The following is a 13,847-nucleotide window of genomic DNA, read 5'->3' on the forward strand; positions in this document are numbered from 1 at the left end:
AGGAAAATAGTATTTTTACTTTGTAATGGAAAGCCTGAATATAGCTCACTATAATTAGATAACAGGATTGGTAAAACATGAAATAAATTTAAACAAATGTTTGTGGAATTATTAATAAACTGGAATTAATAATTTTCTTGTTAGTTTCACAAACATGGGCCGTAATTAATTAGAATCAATATTGGAGCAGAAGTCAAAATTCTTTAAATTTTAAAAAAAAGCTCGCACAGCGGAAATAATTTTGAAAGTTTTTTTAAATCATTTTATTTTTGATAAAACTTAGGTTTTCTAGCATGTTGCAATTATTACACTTATAACCTGGTAAGTTGACTTGGTAAATAATTTGGTAATCATTAAACAGTTTAAATTTTAGAACGTTGGTAAGAACTGGAAAAGGCCAAAGACATAATGCCAGGTTCCACATGAAGACCAGTGACACAGAGCTCTAATCCACTACCATCTTTCTCCACTCCTTCGCTGTTTTTATGTTATAGACTCATTGTCTGACATCCAACCCATCACAAACTCGATTCCTTTGCTACTGATTCCGTTTCCTCCCTGGCCAATGTCTTCTGCCGAAGACGGCTCTCAACTTTGGCATCCAGTGTGACCCTGAGCTGAGCTTCCTATCTCGTATGCCCTCCATGACTAAGACTGCCTCTTTCCACATTACCAGTAGTCTCGGCCTCTGTCACAACCCTCATTATGCCTTTGTTACCTCCAGACATAGCTGTTCTAATGCTCTCCTGCCTGGCCTCCTATCTTCCACCCTTCTTCCATGAACTCATTCAAAACATGGCTGCTGATATGTTAAGTAATGGGTTAAAGGACATTGCAATTAGTTGTCTCATTTATGTTAAATATCCATTCATTGACACTGATATGTAAAGGGGCTTCAGGTGGCCTCTGTCAGGTGATGTATAGTGAGAGTTTTGTGCAAAGGCTGTTGGAATGAAATAAATGTGTGTTTCTGAAAAGGAACAGAACTTTAGACTCTTCATATCATAGCAACTAAAACGTCTAACAATTGGTAGCAGAGGATGGTTGCTGTGTAAATGTGAAGGGTTGAAAGATACAACTTTCCAGATCAAACCAAGGAGTGTGTGAGAAAAAAAAAAGGGGGATATATGGCTGAACCGACGATAAAGATGGCTGGATATGACTATCCTCCCTTATTTTCTGAAAGGGAATCGTACGACCAATGGAGAAGTGCAGTAGTTATGTGGACTAAGGTAACTGTTTTGGGAAAGAGAAAACAAGGTATGGCATTGGCTCTTTCTCTACCATATGGCAGTAAAATCCGAAACAAAGTGCTTTCTGAGCTGGAATTAGAAGAGTTAGACTCAGAAGAAGGTCTGGCGACTTTATTACATTATATGGATAAGATTTATAAGAAAGATGACTTGTTAAGTGCGTATGAAGCATGGTCGGATTTTGATAAGTTCCGGAAATTGGAGGATATCTCCATGGAAGACTATCTAATGGAATTTGGCAGACTATATAAAAGGCTGCAGAAACACAACCTGGAATTGCCACAATCTGTGTTGGCCTATAAATTACTTGACTGTGCTAGAGTGAGCAACATGGATAGGCTCCTGGTTTTGACAGGAGTTCAGTTTACTGATAAGGATACCTTATTCGAACAGATGACAAAAGCTTCACAAAAGTTTCTGGGGAAACATTCGATTCCGATGGCTCTGAATACCCAAATAGGTCAGCCTGCAATAAGGCAGAATATGGAAGATACACTACTAACAGGATGGCGGAATTGTATGGCTACGAACAGGGCTCAAGACTATAGAAGGAGACCGAGACAAGGAAATTATTTTTTTTAAAAATATATATATTAAGAATTTTTTAACAAAATTTTTCACCCTTACAAACAAACACCCCCCCCCCCCCCCCCCCCCCCACCGTAACAAAAAGAAAGAAAGCTCACATAGCAGACATGAACATGGTAAATCGATATGATACAGAGCTTTGTACATTGGATTCCTCCCATACATGTCAGTTTCCCGGTTCATTCATGTATTTTCTTGCTCGAATGCCCCCCAAATAAACCCCCCTTCCTCCTCCCTCCCTCCTCCCCCCCCCCCCCCCACACGAAAGATCTCCCCCCCCCCCCCCCCCCCCCCCCCCGGGTTGCTGCTGCTGACCAACCTTCATCTAATGCTCCGCGAGATAGTCTAGGAACGGTTGCCACCGCCTGTAGAACCCCTGCGCAGACCCTCTCAAGGCAAACTTTATCCTCTCCAACTTGATAAACCCTGCCATATCATTTATCCAGGCCTCCACACTGGGGGGTTTCGCCTCCTTCCACATTAGCAAGATCTTTCACCGGGCTACTAGGGATGCAAAGGCCAGAATGACGGCCTCTTTCGCCTCCTGCACTCCCAGCTCGTCCACTACTCCAAATAGTGCTAGCCCCCAGCTTGGCTTGACCCGGACTTTCACCACCTTAGATACTGTTCCCGCCACTCCCCTCCAGTGCCGGGCATGACCAAAACATATGGACATGGTTCGCCGGACTTCCTGAGCACCTCCCACATCTGTCCTCCACCCCAAAGAACCTACTCAGCCTTGCCCCGTCATATGCGCTCTATGAACCATCTTAAATTGTATCAGGCTAAGCCTGGCACACGAAGAAGAGGAATTAACCCTACTTGGGGCATCAGCCCATAGCCCCTCCTCAATCTCCTCCCCCAACTCCTCCTCCCATTTACCCGTCAGCTCCTCTACCAAAGCCTCCCCCTCTTTCATCTCCTGGTATATCGCCGACACCTTGCCCTCTCCGACCCCTACACCCGAAATCACCCTATCTTGAATCTCCTGTGCCGGGAGCAACGGGAATTCCCTGTCACCTCACAAACGCCCTCACTTGCATGTACCTGAAAGCATTTCCCGGGGGTAGCCCAAACTTCTCATCCAGTGCCCCTAGGCTCGCAAATGTCCCATCAATGAACAGGTCCCCCATTCTTCTAATCCCTGCCCGATACCAGCTCTGAAACCCCCCATCCATCCTCCCTGGGACAAACCGATGATTACCTCTGATCGGGGACCACACCGAGGCTCCCATTGCACCCCTATGCCGTCTCCACTGGCCCCAGATCTTTAGTGTTGCCGCCACCACTGGACTCGTGGTGTACCTTGTCGGCGAGAGCGGCAGCGGTGCCGTCACCAGCGCCCCCAGGCTCGTTCCTTTGCAGGACGCCATCTCCAACCTCTTCCACGCCGCCCTCTCTCCCTCCATCACCCACTTACGGATCATCGCCACATTGGCTGCCCAGTAGTTGCCACCCAGATTCGGCAACGCCAACCCTCCTCTGTCCCTACTGCGCTCCAGAAACCCCCTCCTTACCCTCGGGGTCTTATTCGCCCACACAAACCCCATAATGCTCCAGCCTACCCTCTTAAAAAAGGCCTTTGTGATCACGATTGGAAGGCACTGGAACACAAAAAGAAACCTCGGGAGGACCACCATTTTGACCGACTGCACTCTACCCGCTAGCGAGAGCGGTAACATGTCCCATCGTTTGAAGTCCTCCTCCATCTGCTCCACCAGCCTCGTCAAATTAAGTTTATGTAGGGCCCCCCAACTCCTAGCTATTTGGATCCCCAAGTACCGAAAGCTCCTTTCCGCCCTCCTCAACGGTAGATCGTCTATCCCCCTTTCCTGGTCTCCTGACTGTACTACAAAGAGCTCACTCTTCCCTACATTGAGCTTATAGCCCGAAAAATCCCCAAACTCCCTTAGAGTCTGCATGACCTCCACCATCCCCTCCACTGGATCCGCCACATACAACAACAGGTCGTCTGCGTAAAGTGACACTCGATGCTCCTCTCCCCCTCGGACCACCCCCCTCCATTTCCTAGACTCCCTCAATGACATGGCCAAGGGTTCAATTGCTAATGCAAACAGCAGGGGGGACAGGGGGCACCCCTGCCTTGTCCCTCGATACAGCCGAAAATACTCCGACCTCCGCCGATTCGTAACCACACTCGCCACCGGAGCTCTATATAGGAGCTTAACCCAACTGATAAACCCCTCCCCGAACCCAAACCTCCGCAGCAATTCCCAGAGGTACTCCCACTCTACTTGGTCAAAGTTCTTCTCCGCGTCCATAGCTGCCACTGTCTCTGCCTCTCCCTCCACCGATGGCATCATAATCACGTTTAAGAGCCGCTGCACATTGGTGTTTACCTGCCTGCCCTTTACAAATCCCGTCTGGTCCTCGTGAATCACCCCCGGGACACAGTCCTCGATCCTCGTAGCAAGCACTTTTGCCAGCAACTTAGCATCCACGTTGAGGAGCGAGATCGGCCTGTACGACCCACATTGCAGCGGGTCCTTGTCCCGCTTCAGGATCAAAGAAATCAGCGCCCCGGACATTGTCGGGGGCAGGGTCCCTCCCTCCCTTGCCTCATTAAAAGTCCTCACCAGCAACGGGGCTAACAGGTCTACGTACTTCCTATAGAACTCAACCGGGAACCCATCCGGTCCCGGGGCCTTCCCTGCCTGCATACTCCCCAGACCTTTAATCAGCTCCTCCACCCCAATTGGTGCCCCCCAAACCAGCCACTTCCTACTCCTCCACCCTCGGGAACCTCAGTTGGTCCAAGAATCGTCGCATCCCCTCTTCCCCCGCTGGGGGCTGGGATCTGTACAGCTCCTCATAGAAGGCCTTGAATCCCTCGTTTACTTTCATTGCACTTCGCACCGTAGCTCCCCTTCCATCCTTGACTCCACCTATCTCCCTCGCTGCCATCCTCTTACGGAGCTGGTGTGCCAGCATCCGGCTCGCCTTCTCCCCATACTCATACGTCGCCCCCTGCGCTTTCCTCCACTGTGCCTCTGCCTTCCCTGTGGTCAACAGGTCGAACTCCGTCTGGAGATTTCGCCTTTCCCTAAGTAGTCCCTCTTCAGGGGCCTCTGCGTATCTCCTGTCCACTCTTAAAATCTCCCCCACTAACCTCTCCCTTTCCCTGCCCTCTCTCTTCTCCCTATGAGCCCTGATGGAGATTAACTCTCCCCTGACCACCACCTTCAGCGCCTCCCATACTACCCCTACCTGCACCTCCCCGTTGTCGTTGGCCTCCAAGTACCTTTCAATGCACCCCCTCACTCTCCCGCACACCGCCTCATCTGCCAGCAGTCCTACATCCAACTGCCAGAGCGGGCGTTGGTCCCTCTCCTCTCCCAACTCCAGTTCCACCCAGTGCGGGGCGTGATCTGAAATGGCTATGGCCGAATACTCCGTTCCCTCCACTTTCGGGATCAGCGCCCTGCCCAGAACAAAAAAATCTATCCGGGAGTAGGCTTTGTTTGTGCACGTGGGAGAAAAAAGAAAATTCCCTGGCCTGCGGCCTGGCAAACCTCCACGGATCCACTCCCCCCATCGGGTCCATAAACCCCCTCAACACCTTGGCCGCAGCCGGCCTCTTTCCGGTCCTAGATCTGGAGCGATCCAGTGCTGGGTCCAACACCGTGTTGAAATCCCCACCCATTATCAGGCTTCCTACCTCCAGGTCCGGAATGCGCCCCAACATACGCTTCATGAATCCAGCATCGTCCCAGTTCGGGGCGTATACATTTACCTATACCACCCACGTCCCCTGCAACCTACCGCTCACCATCATGTATCGACCTCCATTGTCCACTTCAATATTCTTGGCCTCAAACGACACCCGCTTCCCCACCAATATTGCCACCCCTCTGTTTTTGCATCCAGCCCCGAATGGAATACCTGTCCTACCCATCCCTTTCTTAACCTGACCTGGTCTGCCACCTTCAAATGTGTCTCCTGGAGCATGACCACGTCTGCCTTCAGTCCCTTTAAGTGCGCAAACACTCGGGCCCTCTTTACCGGCCCATTCAGGCCCCTCACATTCCACGTTATCAGCCGGATTGGGGGGCCTCCCACCCCCCGCCTCCCCCGCCGACTAGCCATCACCTTTTCTAGGCCAGTCCCGTGCCCGCACCTCCCGCACCCTCCAGTTCCCCAGACGGGGGCCCCCCGCCCCGACCACCTCTTCTGTGTCCAATTCCCCCTCGGCCAGTGCAGCAGCAACCCTACCCACCCCCGCCCCCCCCCCCCCCCCACCCCCCGCTAGACCCGAGTCTAGCTCTTTTGCTCCCCCATAACACTCCCGTAAGCATGCTGACCCCGGCTTCCCCCGCCGTCCCATTGACCCCCCCCCCCCCCCCCCCCCCCGTGTGGGAATCTCCCCTCCCCAACAATCCGTGTGCGCTCCTCCACAACCCCTCCCCCCACTGACCTTCCCTAGCGCAGGAAAAAGCCCGCGCTTTCCTGAGCTTGCCCCTCCCCCTCTGGCACAGCTCCTGTCGCGGCCTTATCTCATTTCCCCCATCCCCGAGCCTCCCCTTCCTCCAGCACCAACCTTCTCACACAGTCTTCTCACCCGATCCCTTTCCCCATCCCCATCCATCCCCCAACCCGTGGGACATTTCCTGTGCGTGATTAAAACCCTGTGTAGAACAAACATCCAACATCCCCCCCACCCCCCACAAACCCTCAGTTTGTGTCCAACTTTTCAGTTTGGATAAAGTTCCAAGCCTCCTCAGGCGTTTCAAAGTAGTGATGTTGATCCTGGAATGTGACCCACAATCGCGCTGGCTGCAGCATCCCGAATCTCACTCCCTTCCGATGCAGCACCGCCTTGGCCCGGTTGAAACCCGCTCTCTTCTTTGCCACCTCCGTGCTCCAGTCCGGGTAGATTCGGATCTCCGCATTCTCCCTGCTGCTCCGCTCTTTCTTGGCCCATCTCAAGACCCTCTCTCTGTCCGTGAAACAGTGAAACCTCACCACAATCGCTCTTGGCGGCTCGTTGGCCTTGGGCCTCCTCGCCAGCACCCGGTGTGCCCCATCCAGCTCCAGAGGCCTCGGGGGGGGCCTCCGCACCCATCAGCGACTCAAGCATCGTGCTCGCATATGCCCCGACATCGGCCCCCTCTACTCCTTCAGGGAGACCCAGGATCCGAAGATTCTTTCTCCTCGACCTGTTCTCCAGGTCTTCGAATCTTTCCGCCCACCTTTTGTGCAGCGCCTCGTGCCTCTCCAACTTCACAGCCAGGCCCAAGACCTCATCCTCGTTCTCATCGACTTTTTTCTGCACCCCCTGGATCTTTACCTCGTGGGACTTCTGGGTCATCCCTAATCCTTCGATCGCCGACAGCTCGCTGCATCCAACGCCGCTTTTTTAGCCGTTCCACTTCTTGTCCGTTCCATATACAGTGAAGGGGGACCTTGCTCTCACCTTCCCACACGGGACGTCTTCGAAAAATTCCCGTTGGGGCTCCTCTGGAGAGCCCGAAAGTCCGTAATCGCGGGAGCTGCCGAAACGTGCGGCTTAGCTCCGCATCGCCGCAACCGGAAGTCCCGAGACGAGGAAATTATGAAGACAGAAATCCAGTTAGAACCTACAATAGGAAGATGAACCCCAGAAATGCACGGGGCATGATACATCGATGTTTTTGATGTGACTCTCAATACCATTATGCTTTCAACTGTCCAACTCATTATGATAGAGTGTTTGAAGCGACACATGACACGGAAGAGGCACAAGAGGAAAAAGATAGTGACCAGAAAGAAGGCATTGTCCTATTAACAAGCAGTTTTACACCGGTAATGAGGGTGTTGGTTCAGAATCCTTCAACTGTGCTGTATTGGACAGTGGCAGCACATCTACTGTGTGTGGAATTGACTGCTTAAAATGTTACCTGGACTCTTTGAATGCTGAAAATCGTAACAAGGTTAAGGAATCTGAAAGTTCCACAAGTTTCAGGTTTGGGGATGATAATACTCTGAAGCCGCTGAAAAGAGTGGTGATCCCTTGCAATATTGCCGGAGTGAATCATATCATTAGCACGGATGTTGTATCAAGTGAGATACCTTTGCTTCTGAGCAGACCGTCGATGAAGAAAGCACACATGAAACTGGATATGGAACAGGATAAGGCAACAGTTTTTGGAAAGACGGTGGACTTACAATTTACACAGTCAGGACACTATTGTATTCCATTACTGACAAATAATATTACAAGTAGAGTGGTTAAGGATGTGTTAATGGCAGTTGAAAATGGGATGTGAGCTGATAAAAAGCTTGTGGTATTAAAACTGCATCGGCAATTTGCACATCCGTCTCCTCGGAGGCTGAAAAATGTATTAAAGGATGCAGGGGTAAGGGTTAACGACTATACTATACTAAACTGATAGAACAGGTTAGTGACCGCTGTGAAGTTTGTAGGAAGTACAGAAGGACACCAGCACGACCGATAGTAACCCTACCTTTGGCCAGGGATTTTAACGGCATTGTGGCCATGGACCTTAAGACCTGGGATAAACATGCTTCGGAAAATTTTGGCAAATCGACCAAATTGCAGGCTAACTTCAGCTTTAACATGGGCAGTACATGCAAATAATGTATTGCAGATGGTTGGGGGCTATAGTCCTTATCAATTAGTGTTTGGTAGAAATCCTAAAATTCCGTCCATTTTGGATGACCAGCTTCCAGCTTGGGAAGGGAATACAATTAGCTCTGGTTTTGCTGAACATTTAAATGCATTACATAGCAGTAGAAAAGCTTTTTTGGAAGCAGAAGTCTCTGAAAGAATTCGCAGAGCTTTAAGACATAACGTACAGCCATCAGATGCCGTTTTTCAACAAGGAGGCATGGTATACTATAAGAGAGACAATTCTAATGAATGGAACGGCCCAGGGAAGATCATAGGCATAGATGGCAAAACAATTATTTTGCAACATGGTAATCAAACTGTTAGGGTACATTCATCAAGGATAATGGGTACAGATTACAAATTTTCAAATTTAGACAGAGGAGACGGACATGATGAGGAACCAGAGTCATCTGGTACACATGTGTTACAGAATTATGAGGACCAATTAACTGATATAGACAGGGTTTCTGTGGAGGAACACAACACTTCTGATGAATTAGAACAGGCCATTTTTCCGAAAGGGCAACTGCCAAAAAGTTGGTACAAAAGTGATATACTTGCCTGAAGGGTCTAGTCAATGGAAGGATGCAACTGTTATTAGTAGAGCAGGGAAGGCCACTGGAAAGTATAAACATTGGTTGAATGTACAGCATTCAGGGGAAGGAGTCAAGACAATGGATTGAGAAAATGAAGTTCAAAAATGGAGGCCACAGAAATTCAGTGCCAGTTCAGATAGCACATCGGATAGTGAACAGGTCTGCAGGAAAAGGTCGAGAACTATTGAAAGGACATCCCACAGCAGACGGGAAAGATCAAGCAGTAGCAGTACAGAATGAGATACCAGGCGGGAGAAGGGACGTAGTTTATCAAGGTCTCGGAACATCAGTAAGACTACGAATAATAATAGGAGTAGAAGCCCTCATGCACGTGAGATTTTGGTGACTTCAAATAAATTAGATGAAAAAGTTATCAAATAAGCTAAACGGCAAGAATTGCATAGTTGGAGTGAATTTGGGGTATACACAGAAGTACCGGATAGGGGACAAAGAGCTCTATCCCACAGATGGATTTACACGGAAAAGGTTCTTCCGGATGGAACTTATAAGGCAAAGGCCAGGCTTGTGGCAAGGGGATTTGAAGAAAACTTAGAAGATCAGGATTTAAGGGTAGATTCACCTACAGCAGGAAAGGTTATTTTAAAGATCTTCTTGGCTCCATTAGCCACAAAGGCATGGGAATGCAAATCCATAGATATAAAAGCTGCCTTTTTGCAGGGGCATCAGCTCCAGAGAGACATTTTTCTCCGTCCTCCTAAAGAAGCAGCTAACACAGAGGGGGTACTCTGCAAGTTGAACAAATGTGTATATGGATTAAATGATGCATCTAGAGTCTGGTATTTTTCGGTAAGGTCAGTTTTGTTAAAGTTAGGCTGTTGCCAGTTGAAAGCAGATCCTGCAATGTTTTACTGGCACTATAAAGGAAATCTTTCTGGCATTTTTATGATGCATGTCGATGATTTTTTGTGGGGTGGGACTAGTGATTTTGAAGCTATTGTAATCTCTGGTTTGAGGAAAGAATTCAGGGTTGGAAGTCAGGCTTCTGGTGCATTTAAATATATTGGACTGGAAATTGGACAGACTAAGTTAGGGGCAACTTTACGTCAGCAATCCTATTTGGAAAGCATCAGCCCAATAGCAATTAGTCGTGGCCGAGCTTCACAAAAAGATGCAATGGTTTCAAAGATAGAAAAAGAGCAACTGCGAAGTTTAATTGGGCAACTGAACTGGTTAGGTAAACAGACTAGACCGGACGTGAGTTTTGATGTCTTAGAGTTGAGTACAAAAATGAATGATCCCAAAGTGGAAGACATAATAAGAGCAAATAAAGCGTTTGCCAAACTAAAAATGTAGGAGTGTGTATTGAAGTTCCCGGTTTTAGGTGACCTTAGGCACTTGAAACTCATAGTTTATAGTGATGCGTCCTACGCAAATTTATGTGATGGGGTTTCAAGCGCAGGAGGTTTCATAATTTTCCTTTTGGGGAACAATGGTAAATGTTGCCCTCTTGTGTGGGAAACAAAGAAAATAAGGAGAGTGGTAAAAAGCACTTTGGCTGCTGAGACCTTAAGCCTTGTAGAGGCAGTGGATATGGCCTTTTATATAAGTGTGATATTGACAGAAATTTTGGGATTAGGGGATTTGGGTAATATACCTATTGACTATCACATTGACAATAAACCCCTGTGGGAAAATGTGCACTCTACAAAAAGTGTCAATGAAAAGAGGTTACGGATAGACATCGCAAGTTTGAAGCAGATGTTGGACAGAGGGGAAATAACAAAAATTAAATGGGTCAACGGGAGCTATCAACTGTCAGACTGTTTTACGAAAAGAATGGCGAGTTCATAGAAACTTTTGGATATTGTTAATGAAGGTCGCTAGTTTCTGTGACTTTTTTTCTTTCTCGTCCAAACAAAAAAAAAGGGGGGGAAATCATGTGTGTGTTTTTGAGTTTCTTGAAATTTTGTTTTCACCTAATTATTTTTTTTTCTGTAAGGAAGGGGAGACTGTTAAGTAATGGGTTAAGAGACATTGCAATTAGTTGTCTCATTTATGTTAAATATCCATTAATTGACACTGATATGTAAAGGGGCTTCAGGTGGCCTCTGTCAGGTGATGTATAGTTAGAGTTTTGTGCAAAGGCTGTTGGAATGAAATAAATGTGTGTTTGTGAAAAAGGAACAGAACTTTAGACTCTTCATATCACAGCAACTAAAACGTCTAACATGATATCCTGGTCTGCATCAATTTCCATTCGCCCATCATCCCTGCGCTTGCTAACTATCATTGGCTCCCAGTCCACCCGTGCTTCCATTTTAAAATGATCATCCTTGTATTTGAATCCCTCCGTTCCCATGCTGTTCCCTATCTTTGTAACCTCCCTCAGGCCAAAAACTGTCCAATTAACTTGTGTCCAAACTGTTACAGACAGCAAGGAGGGCAAACTTTTTAACTCAATCAACCTGGGCTGGATTTGAATCGAGGGCCAAAAGGCAAGTGGTCACTGTCTAACCCTCTGCAGCTTCCAGTAACTAAGCCCTGCTTTCTGAATCTCTGTTCATAACTTTAAATTCCTGGTACCCAGAAGCATCATGTTCCATTGTTTGCTTCTGTACTTTCTAAGGGCAAGAATAAATGAAACAATATAATATGTAGAGTTTAAATTTGTGAAACTGTATACTTGTACACATACATTGCTACATAAGTCACATATTCTCATGAAATAAAAATGTATATTTTAAATCAATCTGAAGCATTCCTTATCTTTGTGCTAATGTATCAAAATGAGCATTATATTTGTAGAGAAAATTGATTGCGGAAGTCAATGTGACTCAGTATTTTTCATCAAGTATAATGATAACCTAGTAATGATGGTTAATGGTAACTTTCTATTAGAATAAACCTGATTTTCTGTTATGTAACTTGGTAACTGTTCTTTGCCCACAATGGTTTGATTGCTGTACTCAGAGAAACAGGGCCATTAGCCTTTATGGCTGAAGTAAATTTGGTTTATTAGATTTTCAGACCTGGAGTCATGATTGCTTGTTTCAATTTAACTAAGGTACAAGGTTATGGGGTGTTGGATATGTCTTTTGCATACTTTATAAGCAGAATTTTGGAAAATTCAGTGGAGAATGAGGGATTTCTTTGCAAGTGTACTTGCTGTCAGGGCAGCACGCTGGCACAGTGGTTAGCATTGCTGCCCTGGGCTAAACAGCTGGCTTATAATGCAGAACAAGGCAGCAGCGCGGGTTCAATTCCCGTACCGGCCTTCTGAACAGGTGCCGGAATGTGGCAACTAGGGGCTTTTTACAGTAACTTCATTGAAGCCTACTTGTGACAATAAGCGATTCTCTCTCTCTCTCGCGGCACCAAGGTCACCGGTTCGATCCCGGCTTTGGGTCACTGTCCGTGTGGAGTTTGCACATTCTCCCTGTGTTTGTGTGGGTTTTGCCCCACAACCCAAAAATGTGCAGGGTAGGTGGATTGGCCACACTAAATTGCCTGTTAATTGGAAAAAAATGAATTGGGCACTCTAAATTTTAAAAATAGAATACTTACTGTCTTGCCTCGTACAGTGGGAAATTTATGTATGTTTAACACCATTTCGCTTTATCATGGCGACCGTTGTGAATATTGATCTGTGCGCCACAGAATTGTCACTTAATGTTATTTAACAATGTTACACATGTACTCAACCTTTGTGTTAGCTATTACGGTTGCGTAGCATCGTTAGAAATGTGTATCAGTACCCAGGTTTTGATGCAGCACAATAGTTGAAACGAAATACTCTTCATTCAAACCATTCTGAATTAAGGGGACGAATCATCATTTTTGTTGACTTCAGGGAATGTGATTTTCCCTTCCAGGTGCTCCAAAATATTCCCCTCCTTCGCTCCAGTTTTCCCTTTGATCGTGTTTTGATGTACTTTCCATTCAAGTTAGCTTCTCCACATGCGTTGAACCACCATCCTCCTTTTTACAGAAAGAAACAAAACTATTTCAAGCTTGGTATGAAACACAATAAACATCCACATCCAGCCGGATTTTAAGTTTGCTGAGACGGGCTGCCCATCCAACACTGACACGCACATTCATCTTTATTCAACATCATTCCTCCGAGAACGTCACTCACTTTGAATGTGCGCCACTACAGGACAATGCAAAGCATCTAACAACACAGATTCTCACGCTTCAGAGGGACCAAACTCATCAAAAATGAGCAAGAGCAAATGGTGGAGACCGGGACAGCAATGGAGAATCCGCATCAGGTTCTACTTTGCAACCATTTGCTATCCTGCGCCCTCCCCTTGTGTACCCACATGTGATTTGTGACGCAATGGCTGAGTCTGCTCCTGCCCAGGTGCAGGTGGAGCAGTCTTTGCTGGGGCCCTCACGGGCTCCAACACCTGAAAGCTATCAGCCAAAAGCATTTCAGCATTCGTGGCAGAGATCTGAGCTTCCTGCCTCTGCCTAAGCTGAAATCACAGCGGTTGCACCATGTAGAAATGGAAGAGGAAGAATCGAGGTTGTTAATTGCACAAGATCTGCACATGGATGTGTACACAATATTACATTGCTAAGTTTCTGTTCTACCTTTGAGCCACAAAAATATTATTTGCTTTTACTACTTTCCCGTCTTGCCTAGATTTGGTTTCTGGCTGAGAAGTGGCCATTTCACTTGCGGTGAATGATACTAGAAAAATTGAAAGGGGTGCGTGGTTGTTTGCAGGACCGATTTGTGCTGGTCAAAGGTGGTAGAGATGAATGATTCTTGAATTTGTCTGTCAGACTGTTGGAATCTAAGTAAACCTT

At 47.1% G+C, this 13,847-nt stretch overlaps 2 protein-coding genes across 13 annotated transcripts in view; one reads left to right on the forward strand and one right to left on the reverse strand.

Annotated features, from left to right (window-relative positions):
• dock7 (dedicator of cytokinesis 7) overlaps window positions 1-13,847 on the forward strand; it is a 292,969-nt gene that overhangs the window by 86,510 nt on the left and 192,612 nt on the right. The window lies entirely within an intron of this gene.
• Window positions 6,539-13,847, reverse strand: part of angptl3 (angiopoietin-like 3) — a 29,463-nt gene continuing 22,154 nt past the window's right edge. The window contains exon 7 of the mRNA XM_072511175.1: window positions 6,539-13,007. Within this exon, the coding sequence (XP_072367276.1) occupies window positions 12,826-13,007 (182 nt within the window). The 3' untranslated portion in view covers window positions 6,539-12,825. The remainder of the gene's footprint in view (window positions 13,008-13,847) is intronic.

The sequence above is a fragment of the Scyliorhinus torazame genome, chromosome 7 (assembly GCF_047496885.1).
Source record: "Scyliorhinus torazame isolate Kashiwa2021f chromosome 7, sScyTor2.1, whole genome shotgun sequence".
In the NCBI taxonomy this organism is placed as follows: domain Eukaryota; kingdom Metazoa; phylum Chordata; class Chondrichthyes; order Carcharhiniformes; family Scyliorhinidae; genus Scyliorhinus; species Scyliorhinus torazame.